Genomic DNA, 15,939 nt, shown 5'->3' on the forward strand with positions numbered 1-15,939 from the left:
CACAGTTGATATCTATAATATCTATTTGCTACTAGCAAAGCCATTTCCAATCAAAAACATTTCCAATCAAACTAAAGGTAACAGTGACAAAGTATGGTGACAAAATCAACAAAGTAATGAGCTTACAGAAGGAAAGATCTTACTAAGTAATTATTTTTCTGTTAGAAACAGCTCAATTCCCAAATCTGTTGCAAATGAGGAACACCAGCAGCTCAGCTGAAGAATAGGGCCACCTCATTTTTTTGTAGCCTTTCGAATGGTATTCTCTCCTGAAATTTAGTTCTAAGTGTTTTGACACTTCCACGGTCCTATCTAAGAAGAAAAAGCTAACGTTATCCCCTTTGGGAATACACTGCTCAATATAGCACAGAAGTGCAGGCCCATCAGTCTGTGAAAGCACACTACTAACGATCTCACCCCTTCCCTGCCTGTTTAGGAGGGTCTAACTTCTGTGGTGGCAGTAGTGATCCAAGGGCATTAAGAAGAAATAAAACTGTACAACTGTACAGAAACAGTAACAAGCAAGACCTAGCAATTAACATCCAAAAATAAAACTAGATTCCTCGGGGTTTCTGGGGTTCTGCTGATATCACATCAGACAACAGCACAATAAGTAATGAATTTGAGTTCAAATTCCACCTACACCTTTACATGAGGAGCTACTTCATAGTCCCACATGTGATTTTTTAACTGCTGGTTGTGTGAAGCACAAGGGAGATCTACAGTGCAGAACAAAAGTACTAAACTTAATTCTTCTTCCAGGCAGTCCAGATCTTTGCTTAAAAAAACCAAAACTGAAAAGCCCCAAACCTAAGAACTATGTCTTGGCCTAAATCCTCCCTCTAGTTCGGATCTTCAGAATAATACTCACTTCATGGAGACCTACACTCTGATTTAAATGATGCTATGACTCCTTGAGTCTATGAGTTAAAAAAGTGAAGTTTTGTAAGTATAGATTGAAATCAAACAGAAACTCTTCATGTAGCCAGTAAAAATTATCACTTTTGCCTATACAACCAAAAACGATTGTTTATAGTGATGAAGCTCCAAAAATTTATGAAAGGCTCTTGCAATTCATGAGAAGAGTCAGAATAGAAGCAGAGCTCTTAAATACTAAGAATTTTTAGTGGCTTTCTTTTTCTTTTATTGTCATCCATCAGTATTTGCATACTCTAAAGCCTCTCACCTATGAACAATGATATATCAAGGTGTACTTTGATTCATTTATTAAACTATATTTAAACATTGCTGTATTTTGACCTAAAACCAGAGTACTATGATTCACCGCACTTCAAAAAAACTATGATTCTTTAAGTTCATTTCTGTAATATATGCTTGCCATGCCTAGCATCACAAGCCCCATCCTAATCTTGAATTTAGCTATTATTTGATACTTTATACTCTGGGATTCCTTCCTTAAGTCTGAAACCTTAATTTAATCCAGCTGTTCCACAGTAACTCAACATGTGTGGGATTTTCCCACTAAATGAAAATGATAACTAGGATATTTTTTTTTAAAGAGATACAGTATCTGTTGAGGGAGGCTCCTTTTAAATAAAGACAAAGAAACTACTGAAGGTGGTTCAGCCATGTGATATGAAAATGATCCTGTGCAACATAGCTGTATATGTTACTTTCACGCCTTGACCATGTTATGGTTAAATTTACAAGGTAATGTTGGCTTTTTTAGCTTTCCATTTTTACTGAGCTATACAGCTTGTTTGAAGCTGATAATTAACATGTGAGTATTAATATATTTGCCTTCTCAGCATCATGGCATGAGTCTGTTCTTTAAGGTAGTAACACACTGCTGACACTGAAGTTCATGTCCAGTAAATCCTCTTCTGAGCACAGTGGTAGTCCCGCTGCTATTCACAGACTACGACCATAGCGCCTAAGGTGCATGTGAATTGCTGTCTTTGGTAAGCTGCTATTTTGCTTCACTTTTATCCAAGACAGTATGTATCTCAAGAACAGAGAATGAATGTAAGCTGATACACCTAACTTAAAATTTTACCTCTGCCAATTGCTTATTACATTGCTTGACGGTGATGGCCACCTTTCTAATGGCAGCTGCAGAAGACAATGGGTGACAGATGTCTACTATCCCCTCCATAATGTCACACACTGATGGCAATGTCCTGTGCCAGTACACTGTACTGTCGATTGGCCGAGTCCACTGCCCCACCTCTGGGAGCGGTAGGGGCAGAAGGGTGGGAAAGGTAACGGGTTAACCAGCATAACGGCGCACAGCAAAGCCAATTTATCAAAGCTCTGTGTTTCTGTGAACACCAATTTTTTTTTTTTTTGCACTGGATAGTTTAAAATACTTATGCTGTATCTATTATTTTATGCAATATGTTGGTATGAGAATTAACCATATCTATGCAATGATAAAGAAATTCTACATCCTGCTATTAGAAGCACTTTGTTCTCTTATATCCAATATATTCTAAAAAAATATTTTTTCTTCAGATTAATTTTCATCTGAATAGCATACACTGAACACTGTTGGTGTTCATGGGGGAATGCAACTGGTATATTATTAAAATACACAACATTTTAGCATTGAAATACATAGTTTTTCAATACCATTTTGATCACAAGCAAATGGGAAATGAGGTCTAGAAAAAAAGCACTGTCATACCAGATGGAATGGCATGTAAAGGGTTAAAAATCAATGAGTATTTAAGAGCAGCAGAATGTTTTCCTGTAAACTCCTTCTATGGCATGATCTAGGGGAAGGTCCAACTTCAGTGCTGGATGTTCATACAGGATTTCCTATGACTAATGCTGTCAGCATTCAAAACTTACAATTTAAAATGTGGGTGTTATGCACAGATAGGAAATTTACCATTTAAAATTTCTTACTTGAAAATGAATGGAAATTACTCTGATTTTCAGATTCATTTGCTGTACGTGGCATGATAGCATAAAATAAGGAAGTCACTAAGGGGCATATGCTGGGATTGCCTGCCAAGCTTTTACACAAGTCTTTTATATCTGGATAGGATTCACAGGAAGCTTGTACAGGAAGGCCTTTTCCTTCCTTATTTTTGAAAAGCTTTGTTGGATGGAAATTATGCCAGTGAGTAAAAGAGGGGAAGGGGGAACAAACTACTATCCTGGTGGTTTTGGTGCCAATACGTGCAAAACTGAAAGTCACATCTAGATAACATTAATCACAGAATCACAGAATCCAACCTGTTGTAAAATAAACTAACACAAAGCAAGCTTATAGAGCACAAAAGATGTTTAATAGTTTTTGATTTAAAAGATTCATAAAGAAAGTCATACAGGTACCAAACCAAAACAGTATGGAAAGTGCAAATCTGAGATGTAATCTGCTACAATTAAGCTAAATTTGCCAATATTTCTAGCAAGCATGCCATGGCCATGTATACTCTTTAGCAGGTTTCCTCTGAATTCTATTGCAAGCTCTGACTGCTTCAGATAAATTTTCAATAGTAATATTTTGTTGAATTAAACATGAAGGTACTAATATAGTTTGAGCTGTCACTACAATATCCCTTCTTTCATTTCTTAATGTCATGTTGATCCAATTTGCATGATGCCATATTAACTTTTAGTTGAAACTAAGCTTTTCCTATGTCTTGTGATCCAAGGGGAAAAAGAAGGCTGATTCTCTAGCTCATCTCTTTGCTTATTGTAGCTAATTCACTGTGCAAGGACTTGTTAAAAATCACTATTTTTTCCTTAATCTGGGTGTTCTAAAATCCTTAGTGGGCATATTACTATTCTTTGTACTATTATACTACCCTTATTGAGCCAAAGAGCTTGTTTCACTGGGAACCATAACAGCAGAAAATACACCTACAGGTAGACTACAATGGGTCTAGATGCCTCTTTAGCATCTTCCACGTCACCTGGCAGGAGTCCCAGAAGTCTCAGAAAACACAATTTACCCTGAAAATCTTGTAAACCCAGAACTGCTATTTAGGCAAGGGGGGGAAAAAACCAAAACAAACCTTAAAAACTTTCTCAAATAGGGAATGCTTCTACTGCACAGTAAATGAGTGCAAAGTTGTAAATGAGTGGGTGGATGACAGAGGAATTATGGTGGAAGAGGAGACTCAAAAAGGAGTAAGGTAGTAATATTCAAAGGATGAAGAGGAAAGTAGCACAGGGGACAATGGAAGACATCAAAAGCATTAGAATGACTGAAGAGCATGCAGCTCTTGTAAAGACTGTTGGTGGAGGTGTGCAATTCTCTCCAGCTGGACATCAGAACTAAACATTCAGAGTATGAAGGCTATTATTATAAAAAATGGATGCTGGTATAATGAGTCAAGCTTGTGCTTTGCCCACAGAGTAGCTACAGCACAGGTAACAACCATAAGTATTCATCTGCTGTGAGAAAAGGCATTCCTAGGGGAAAGAAAATCCATGCTGATGTGTTTCCATTGCTCCTGTGACCAAAGCTAGTTAAAAAAAAAGCGCCTCTTTATGCAGCAAACATTTCTCGCCTCACAGTGCAGACTACAGAATAAGGAATAAAAGAATTAGTTCCAGGAATGGGAATAGAGAAGTCTGAAATGAAAGCTCCAGTTCAGATGAGACTGCACATGATTTGCAAAGCGATGGAAACTGAGGGGGCTGCTAGGTCATGCCTTTCCCCCGCTGCATGAATCACTCTTTGAATGGAAATTTGAGTAGGAAGACATAATGGCTTGGGAACAAAGAGAGCTGCTGGAATATCACAGGTGCAGCTGAACAGAGCAGGATTTTTTTGGGATACGCCAAGGAAAGCAAACAGCATGAATCTGGAGGAGTTGTCAGGACTTTGTGATTTAGGGAGCTATCCAAATCAACAAGGGTATTTCTCACAGAGTCAAACAGACAGGAGAATAACTGAGGCCCTGATTCGGTGTTCCAATTAATCAATTCCTTAATGCTAAAGCATAATTCTGAATTCAGAAAAAGATAGGAGGTGCTAATGTCCTACTAAAGTTTCTGGGAGTCAGACTTACACTCCACTAAGGCACTTCTCCACAGTTAGATGTCTGGTTATATGCTTTGCTTGAATTGGGACTAATGTGAGCTCCAGGAATCCAGATCCTGACATACAAGACGACACATACATTCTGGGGGAAACAAAATAGTCAGTCAAAGCCAGAGGATTCAAACAAAAGACAGGGGAAGCTGTCAAAACTGGGAAGAGGAGATAACATGTGAAAGAATCAACTCTATATGCCTCAGAAAACCCTCTAGCAATGAGAAATATTGTAAAATTGAACAAAAGGTACTCACCAACTTACAGAATTGTGAACAGATTAAAACACTAATAAGAAAGAAACAATTACATGCCTACGATTTTCTCACACTGCTATACTAGGAAAGTTAAATTTCATTTTGATATATAAAAAACATAAACTGAATGCAAGTAAAAGTCCAAGATGATTTTAACTAGTTGATCAGGATGGAGTACAAACAAATGATAATAAAGGTAATCAGGAAAAAAAAAAATTAAATGCTTCCATATCTTTTTCCAGAACAAGGAAGGAAAAAATACCAATTAAAAAAAAAAAGTGGTCATAAGCAAGACCCTTGAGTAATTTCAATTGTCTCAAGACTAGGAAAGTGCTATAGATAGGGAGACAGATAGAATAGTGAAGATGTACTGGTAATAGATATCTGAACAGTAAGACAAGTAGAATTCAAATGAAAGCTATAATTTAGTCATTTAATATGAAATAACCAAAATCAACTTCTTCTCTAAATATAAAATTCTAGACAAAGAAAAAGTAATGAAGACAAGCTAAACCAGCACTGCCAGGCAATCTTTTGTAATCTTGAGTTGCCTTGCTTTTCCGTACTGCAGTGAACAATGATATTGAAAAACTGAGAAGCAAAGAAGTAATATAGGAACTACGGTCACTCAAGGGTAAGAAATAAGCTTGTACAGAATTTTTTTAAATGGTGCTAATTATTATCAGTCTTCTATAAAACTATAGCAATAAGATAAGCCTGAAGGACTCACCATGTAATAGCCACCCTCCCAAGCTCAGAGAGCAGCAAATTCAGGAATCATTTTTAAGGTAAACAAACAGAGAAACAAGAAACAAAGCCAGAATATTAGGGGGGAAAAAATAAAACTTATGGAGGCCTGAAATGACAGCTGTGGAGAAGGCAAGAGATGCAGGGAATCTCCTCCGTTGTATTTCAAGAAGTCTATCAGGAAGACCAATTCGACTCACTCAGCCCCAACTATTTCAATTGCCCTCTAATAGGTTTAAAGAGGCCCTATTCACTACTATCTGCTCTCCCACTTGCAGGAATAGAGTATTCTTTTGCTGCTGGTGGTAAGCAAAAAGATAGTGGTAAGCTTTAGAAACTAAAGCTTATCACCATTAACTCAGAAGACATACTGAGCAGACATGAAGACATTTTACGGAGTTATTATAACATAATTTTTCTTACCAGAACAAAAAATATTGATACTGTTGTCCACACTGAATTGAGGTAAGTTTTGTATTTCTTCAAGTTCAGAAAAAAAACAGCGGTGGAACTAAAACAAATAGGTTTGAAAATTCTTTTGACAGAATAAATAAAATTTATATACATTTTACTGTAAATGGATTCCTCAGAGAGGGCAAAATTTCAAAGCGTGTGTGTGGAGACTTCATTAGCAAGACATTGTTTAGGGAAATGTCTGCGCTGTGTCTGATGTTTGACATCTAACTGCAGTAACTTAATAAATAACAGCAATTAAAACTGGTTTATGATGTGGCAAAACATTATTTCCTTTCAAGGACACATTAGTCTCTATTCATATCTACAGCACTTTATAATCAGTACAAACAAAATTGGGCTTGCGTACTGGTATAAATTCAGAATAGTTTTTCACAAATTACATCTACAAAGCAAATTTGGCCAAAAGGCTTCTGTGGGAGATCTAGTGGCACCACCATATTCACCTTCTGGGAGTAATGCTGCCAGTAAGGTTAGCCCAATGAGTGCAGGGTATATAACAAGAACCTTGGTCTTCAACAGTCAAGATTAGATTCTAGAAAGTATTTCCTCTGTAAGATTTTACTGACAGAGTGTATGTTCCTGACTCAAAACCACAAGGGCTTGTTTGGTTTAAAATGGAAAAAAATCTGCCCATTTTGGAGAAAAACCCTGGCCTTCTCTCTTTCTGGTTTTGCTGATCTTTGAAGCTGCCTCAGCATTTAGTAACTTAATACTTTTACATAATTTACGTTTTATGCTAATGATAGAAGGGCTAGCATTTTGCCATAACTGCTTTCTATTAGCCTTGGTCTGAAAGGACACATTTAAGCTTCTAAAATGATAATTATTATAAAAATTATGACACTGATACAACTTTAAGCCAATGAATTGGGAAATGGTATCTCCTCATTAGTAAAATCAGTATTAGTGTCCATACAGGTTTAGTCAATAGATTAACAGGCAAATTAGTTCTTAAATTTAAATTAAGCTCATGACAGTAAAGGCTTTCACAGAACAAATATGTATAGAAATATATAACTAGCAATAGTCATCACTTAGACTCAAAAATTCAAATATTTCTTTTTTTACTTTGCACTATGAAAATTAAAGTAACTAAATATATATTTAATCATATAATTACTAACATTTTTCTCTTTGTTTCAAACCAACAGTTATTTTATTATGCTCTGGAACAAGAATACTGGTTTTCCTTAGGTCTGTGAAGCCAAATTGGAAAGCTTTTTTCCTTCTACCTTCACTATGTTACTTCTCAGGAAGCTGCCTGGCAAGTAATTCCATGAAGAAGTTTGGAAAAATACTTAAATATAATTATTCAAAAACCTGAATGTCAAAAATTGGTTTCTAAGTAGTTTGGTCACTCTTCTTAAACTTCACTAATACATGCATGGTACACTGAAAAACAATCCTAATCCTCACTTCAGCAGAGTTACGTACATTAAGCCTTGTTCCTACAGCTCAATCCAGACAGACAGCCTGCTCTATCAGCATTTACAGCCATCAGTGGCACTTTGTGTATGTGTATTATCGATTTACAATTACCCCAGGTTGGGAACTTCATAAAAGTACATGCTAATCTTTGGAAAAAAAAGCATTTTGCATTGTATGGGTGCAGTGCTTTACACGATCTTAAGTTGTTTATACTTGAAGAAGTAATACTATAGTGTTGGGATAACATTATGACCCGGATTATTGTATCAGCTGTTGTATTATTACTTAGTATTTTGAAAGCATCCATGAACAGTGGACAAAGCTGGGAAGCTGTGCCTTCTGTGAGGTACATCTTTCAAGTATAGGACCTGGCACAGAACTCTGCAGGGGTGGTTATGCCCCACCAATGCCTAAGTTGCAGAGGGAATAAGATGGGAGCACAGTGTGCTAGTCTGAGATGCAAATGATGAGACTGGACAAATCAGCCTTCCCCTCCCTGTAGCAGGCCTCCGCTGAGGCCCCTGGCGATATGCATGTTCTGTGCGTGCCAGTACCACTCAGAGGATGGCACTATGCTAGGGAACACCTCGTATTTAAATACCAGCCAGGGTAGAGATTTCTCAGCACCAGGAAGGCCCCAAGCCTACTCTCTACAGAAATATGACTAATACAAACAAGATCACTCAGTGCCAAAGCTCCCCTTTTGACTTCCCTAATTTACTGCAGTTAATCTTCAGGCAAAATTAAGCACTACATTTTGTCTCTCTTGCAGACATTCTGACTAGTCAGCTTCTCTTCCAGTGTTATAATAAGTCAAGTACAGTCTAATCATCATCATGAACACTTCTAACACTGCTGTTCCTCAATCTAGCTATACTTAAATATAATTCAACCTCAACCAGCTAGGCCCCACTTAGACTTCTGGTTATCCCAAACAAAGCTTTATTCCTGAGCCATGTTTATTAACGAGAATGCCTTGATTACCCAGATATATTTCTCCACCCCTCATGATGTTTAGATAACGATGTTGGCTTTATTATCTCTTACAGACTAGTTCTTCTACAGTGAGATATGTCTCCAATAAACAGTTGGCATTACAGCAAACAATTGTCTTAAATGAAATTAAAGTACACACTGGGAAACATAAAAATATCACGTTGAGTGAAACTGTGTTATTATGTTTGGCTTTCCATCAATTTTATCAAGAAAATGCCCTAGAGAACATAAGAAGTTACTGGAAGTCATTCAGTTGCATTACATGCAGTTTCAGGAGCAGACAGTAACCACAGCTGCAGGCTCCAGGCACCGAGTGGGAAAGCCTCGGTGGAGAAATGGTGACCTCTACTGGTTCCTCACTCCCACGGTCACATCACCTCACACGTTCATTTAACAACATGCAAGGTGTAGTTTGGGTTGCTTTCATCTTTGAGAAATTAAAATAGAGAAAATTAAATGTATACTTGATGATGACATAGCAACGTAAAATAAGCTAGAAAACATGGGCACGTGTTCATTTCAGAAATAAATGTTCACCTTGGAGAAGTCAGAAAACAATACTTCAAAGGACAAAAACTTCAAAGCACTCTACAACTTCAAAGCACTGCACCAACATTAATAAACACTTAGGACGTGTCTGTGAGGTAGAAAAAAAATTTCCTTTTTTAACGCTTGTGTAAACAGGGCACAGAGATTAAGTGATTTGCCCAAGGACACAAGTTAGTAGCAAAACTCAGTTGGCACATCAAAAATAACTGTCTTGAGCCCCCTTTCTCAGACCAGCTACAGCTGTGTTAACTCAGTGAGCAGAAGCTCCCTATATGGACACTTATTCTGCAGAGGCCAAAAAGGGACCTTTCCTATGAACAGCATCACCTGCCCGTTTTAAGGCCTGCTCTAAACTCTACTACATTGCTTACAGCTGATATCCTCCCACAAAGTCACCCACATAGATCTATCTGAATTAAGGTAATCTTACATATAGACAGAGTCTGCCTTCTGCATTTAACAATTATATTAGAGCTTAAGTGGTCTATGTGAACATTTTTAGGATTTCTATGTCATGACAATCTACTTTTTGACAACACACTGAATTAAAATAAAATCACACCTACAGCATGAAGTTCCTCTGATGATACTATTGAAGCTGAACCTGCACTAGTACCAATCAGAATTTTTTAGTACACCCTTCTAGAGTAAAATATAAAATTTCCTCAATGTATATAAGCTGATCTTCTATATATCCATACTGCTGAACACACATCACAGAATCATAGAATCACCTTACGCCCCTCAGACAACAAATAAATGTAAAAGATAACAAAGAAGGGCAAAGATTTGCATCTTCCTCTCTCCAACTTATTTTTTTTCTTAGATCTTTAGTAATATTAAATTTTGCCATTCTTATTTTTAATGAAGAGCTTCCTGGTGATCCCATGTTTTTGTGGTCTGATGCACTTAAAGGAGAAGAGGTGTAGAACCTTAATATTTTCCCCTTTTCTGAAACATTTATATTTCAGATAAATAGAGTTAATAAGTTAAAAATATATAAACAAAAAGCACGCTTCAAATAGCCAATTCTGAATCTCTTTTCTCCTCAACTGTTTGGGTTTTTAATCTTTTTGTGAAGTCATTGCTAGAACAAAGGCTTAATTCTAAAAGTAGTTAAAATACTAATTAAAAAATAAATGCTTTTAAAACATAATGTCTAAAGTTGAATCCATACAACAAGCTTCCAAAATTTTCTTGTCAAACGTGATTCTTGGTTTAAGACAGAATTTCCTCGTAAGTCACACACATATAACAAAGAAGTTTTATTAAAAATGCATAATTATATTTTGAAGACTGTGATTTGCATCTAGTAACAAGTAATTAGTGGCATATTATTTTCCCAAAATAAAGTCCCACAGTGGTCCTGAAAGAGATGCTACCTGCATATATTGTTCAAATGTTCCTCCTCAAGGCCAGTTAGGAGTACTGCACCCTTTCATCTGTGTTTACTAGTTAAATTTCTGTATTCAGCACACTATGAAATTACTGGCATACTAACACACTCTTAAAGAATATCACAATTTCTGTTTTTAAATTTTTCAGGAGTTCCAAAACTTCTTGTGTTGTCTATATTAACAATACTGCTCAGCACTCACCTAACATTTCCCATCGCCAGAACTGCATGGGAACAATAAAAAAAGTGATATAAAGATTCCATTTCTTGAAACTTCAAGTAAGCATTATTAATTTACTCAAGAAATGGATAGATCTTCAGTACTTTGTTAAGTGAAATCTGAAGACTAAGCAATTTGCAGATCACAGGCTGAGTCATTAGCAGATTTGGGAATGCAATTCAGACCTCCTGACTCCCTACAATAAACCAGAGTTTTCCATGTTACATGTTAACAACCATTAACTAAATGACAAAGGTTTTGCTATTCTTGGTGTAGTGCCCTTCTTTGCATTTCAGAGGAATTACAGGGCTCTTAAATTGGCTGTCAAATTTGCTGACTTGGTAACTGGCTGGCTTTCAAAATATATATTAAAAGTCTTGCCTTTCCTGGCTATTTCTTCAGTAAATCCTTTTTTTTTTTTTTTTTTTTAAATAGACTAAGCTTTGCAATCTTCCTTATAAAACTAAAGTCAATAGAAAATAATTTAAAATCTTATCAGTCACACTGTACATGCTATTAAAGAAAATACATGCAAAGGCAGCAGGACCCAACAGAAAGGGCAGTGAACTAAGAAACAGACGACAAAATTTCCCACTTACTTAAATAAGGACAAGCTTTCAGCTTTTCAGCTCATTTTACTTCTAGCTCTTACAGAATTCTGTAATCTCAATTCCTCTCTCAGTTGGTTTCAAAATGTGTAGATTATTATTATTTTACTTCATTCTCTCCATCAGGAATTTTAATACCAATAAGTGAAATTAATTACAGCTAGAGTCAAAGGTCCTACACACATATTGAAGACCCTACATATTCACAGATTTGAAGCTCTATTTAATAATACCTTAAATGTTGCATACTGAATCACACGCCTTGATCCACCTCATGGAAAAGAATTAAGTTCCAGACAGACTCCAGGTTACAGCAGGAATGACAAGCTAAATTAAATAGCCTTTGTGTTAAATGTACCTCATGGACTGAAGTTGTAACTCATATTAGAAAGGCTGGATCACTTTTTTAACTAGCCATTTATAGTTTATTTTTATCTGGGTCTTTATGTTTTTATTTCATTACATTATAGGGCTTTCATCTACATAGCTGGCAATGTGTACTCTCTCATTTAAGATCATACAAGGTATCTAATCATGGCAACAGTAACTATGCTGTGAATTTTCTTTTGTCATGCTTAATATACTGGTCATTTAGGCACATACAAAAAACAGCTTGGCCAGAGGAACAGAGGAATTTGATAGACAAATATCTTCAAGTATCAGATTTTGTCCCTATTTATGCATACAAAATCTGGAAGAAGTCTTCCAAGTGGAACATCTTTACATATCACAGCTTTTTGTTTTGTTATTAAACGGCACTTGTTGCAAAGGAAGAACAGAGAGGATCAAAGGACTTCTAACAACTAGAAAACCAAAGCTGAGGGAGTTTTGATTTTTTTCCTCATTCTTTAAAGACTTATCACTGAACTATAACAGTTGCTGGTTCATAGTTCAGTGAAAAAAAGTGTGAAATTATGTGAGCTTGCTTTTCTATTTCATATTTAACTTCAAACATCAAACAGTAGCTCAATTCACTTTTTGATTACCAACATGATCATGCATTCAACTAGCCTGTTTACAAATCCATATGCAATTGAAGTCCTAAGGACTAAAAAAGAAGAGCTAGTAGAAGGCATAAATGACCCAGACCATGTTCTGAACTGGCTGATAGACATTGGTATTTTTACCCTAGAAAAAAAGATGATCATGAGTTTCTACAGGACATGAACAGAAAAGTACTCTTGAGTTTTAGACATACTAATTTCTCAAGGTGAACGAGCCTGCAGGCTCTTTTTTTATCCATGTTTAAAGCAAGTGGAGCCAAAACTTTATAGCAAGATGAGAAAATACGTCAGTGAAGTAAATGAAAGCATTGGAGATGCTAGAAGACAACTGGTAGGATATCTACTCAAAAAAGACAAGGTTTGGTTTGAAAATACCAGTGAACAGCACCAGGAAAAAAAAAAACCCAGTCCTAGAAAAGAAACTCAACTTCCAGGAGCAGCAAAACCTAGAAAAGTTCATTCTGATTTTGGCATCTTTGATGCAGTCACTAAAGGTTATATTTTGCAGTTAGAGAAAATATTGAAAGATAATTATATTAATGCACTAAACTCTAATGTTAGCAGCATGTTGCAGCTGCTAACAGACATCTAAAAATAATGGAATATTTGATCAGCAAAGGTGCAAAGATAGATGTGAAGGACAAGAAAGGAAGAACACCCCTGCACAGGGCTGCTGAGAAGGGCCATGGTGATGCCGTGAAAGCACTTCTCCGATGTGGTGCTTACATGTACAGTTTGGATATGGAAGGCAAGACACCGCTTCATTTGGCTGCACAGAATAACCACAGTCCCATATTGAAGATGCTCCTGAAAGAAGAGGCAAGAAGCTACAGGAACCAGCACAACTTTTTGCACATGGTAGCTCTTAAAGATGAGGGCAAACTAGCAAAATTGCTTTTAAAGGCTGGCATCTCCACTGATGGAAAGGACGAAAAAGGACAGACTGCTCTCACTTACGCTGTTTCTCAGGGTTGTGAAAATACTGCAAAAGTACTGTTAGAAGCCGGAGTCAGCGTTGATTCCAACATGGCCAAAAGAGCCCTCAACAGCAACCATCCATCTACCTTCAAACTACTACTAGAGTATTTTAAAGATTTGTCATCTGACATAATGGAGTCAGCTCTTTTTAGAGCTGTACAGAAAAATCTGCATGGTATCGTAGCAGCTTTAATTGACAGAGGTACAGATATAAATGCCTAAACTGAAATGCAGTACACTACTCCTGGCATGTGAAACAGGCAAAGCTGAATCAGCAGAAGTTCTACTCAAAAAGGGAGCGAACTTTGGAGTAAAGACTCCTGCTTCAGACACAGCTTTACGCTTGGCAGTTCAGGCTGGGGCTGGTTCCATCGCAAATCTGCTTCTGCACAAAGGGATGGAAGTTAACCTTATGAACCAAGCTGATGAAACCCTGCTCCATGTTGCTGCACTTCATAATAAAGGAGCATTAGCTGGCCTTTTAGTTAATGCTGGGGCCAAAATTAATGCTGTCACTAAAGAATTTGTTACTCCCCTGCATATTGCAAGTCAAAGAGGCAACACTGATGTAGCCCAACAGCTGTTGCACCACAAAGCCAACATCATTAATGTTAAGGATAAGCAGTCGAAATCACCTTTACATTTTGCTGTTGAAAGGGGAGATAAAACAATGGTAGAGATGCTTCTGAACGCTAAAGCTGACCCCAATGCACAAGACAAGGAGAAGAAGACTCCTCTGCACACTGCAGCTGTGAGAGGACATCTCAGTATTGTGAAAGTTCTATTAGCTAAAAAAGGAAGATTTGGAGCTAAGGACATGGATGGATGTACTCCAATGCACAATGCAACCATCAAAGGACACACAGATATTGTAAAAATTCTTTTTGACATCAGGGAAAAATAAAAACATTGATAGAAACATTTGGAGAAAGACTGCACTGCATATTGCAGCAGAATATGGACACAGAGACCTGATAAATCTGCTGAGCTACGGGGTGGCCATTAATGCCTTAGACAGCAGCAAGGATACTCCACTGCATTGTGCATGCAAAGCTGGTCATTTTAATGCGGCAAATTCCCTTGTAAAGTGGTCACAAGGAGAAAAAGCAAATTTACTAGCTGCTAATGGTCTCAAAAAGACCCCATTGCAAGTAGCAGAATTTAATAAAACAGAAAATCAGGCTCAAATTGTAACACTTCTGAAAATGTTAATAACAAAATGAAGATATAATGCAAAAACTTATAAATTCAAATGCAGAATTCTCTTTTAATGTAATTTGGATAGTGCTGTTACCTGGTATGGTTGAGAATTATGTTAGGGCAGGCAGAATTAAGTTAGCAATCAAAATTGGCCATAGAAAAAAAAGGTCTTAAAGACACTGTTAAACTTCTAAGTATTAATTACTCTCCTGCTTCTCTCATGATTCTCATAGTTGGAGCCAGTTTAAAAAGCACCAGTCTTAACACATTGTGGATTACCTCCTCTAGTACAAATCAAGACTTTTTTTAAAAAAAGGTAGAACATAACTTTTCATATATCTGTGAATATTAGCCTGTATGGATAGCTTAGTTAAGCATTGTTTGCTAAAATCATAATTTTAAAAAGCCACCTATTATAAGGAGCAATCTGTATCCTAAGGATATAGAGCATAGAGATGTTGGAGTAGATAATACTGGTTTTGTTCAGCTTAGGCAGACCCAGCTGCAGAGTGCTGCCAAAGAGATTGATCTGCCCTCCCTTTCAGTCCAGTCATGCCTGCCTGCTCTAGGTTGTATGTGTGAGCTGATCCAACTTATCTCATAGCTATAACTGAACAAAGGGGAGAAGCAGGGTAGCAAACAGCTGAACAGCACTGGCTCTCCCGAGGGTAATGTAGTACTAGCTTGGTTTATGCTGATGACAGTTTTGCTCACTGAGCCAACTGGAGATCTGAAGGCATCTCTCTGCAAAATTACTAGTGTGTGGTTGCTCTGCTCTAGATGTACCAGACCTACTCCCCATGTTAATAAATCCTATGAAAAGGCTCGGTATAAACCAGGCAGAGGAGCAGTGTGTGCCCAAATATTTGCTAATACAATGATGTTGTTTCCAGGACACTTTTATGTGTTACACTGACATTCAACATTGGGCTGGACCCTCTTTAGGCATTTCTATATCACATGGCATTGACAGATCCCGAGACTATAACAGTAATTTTTCTTTCTATCTTTCATCACACCATTTGTCTAGATTTTGCATTTTTAAGTAGACATAATGAAAACAAT

The 15,939-nt window shown here is 37.0% G+C and overlaps 2 protein-coding genes across 2 annotated transcripts in view; one reads left to right on the forward strand and one right to left on the reverse strand.

Annotated features, from left to right (window-relative positions):
• Positions 1-15,939, reverse strand: part of FGGY (FGGY carbohydrate kinase domain containing) — a 328,075-nt gene that overhangs the window by 311,237 nt on the left and 899 nt on the right. The gene's annotated exons all lie outside the window — the stretch shown is intronic.
• On the forward strand, positions 12,468-14,897 carry LOC104042853 (CARD- and ANK-domain containing inflammasome adapter protein-like). The gene is given in 4 exon segments (XM_009502372.2): positions 12,468-13,256; positions 13,259-13,913; positions 13,915-14,557; positions 14,559-14,897. Coding segments are annotated over 4 exon segments (2,211 nt in total). The 5' UTR covers positions 12,468-12,682.

The sequence above is a fragment of the Phalacrocorax carbo genome, chromosome 6, assembly GCF_963921805.1.
Source record: "Phalacrocorax carbo chromosome 6, bPhaCar2.1, whole genome shotgun sequence".
Classification (NCBI taxonomy): Eukaryota; Metazoa; Chordata; class Aves; order Suliformes; family Phalacrocoracidae; genus Phalacrocorax; species Phalacrocorax carbo.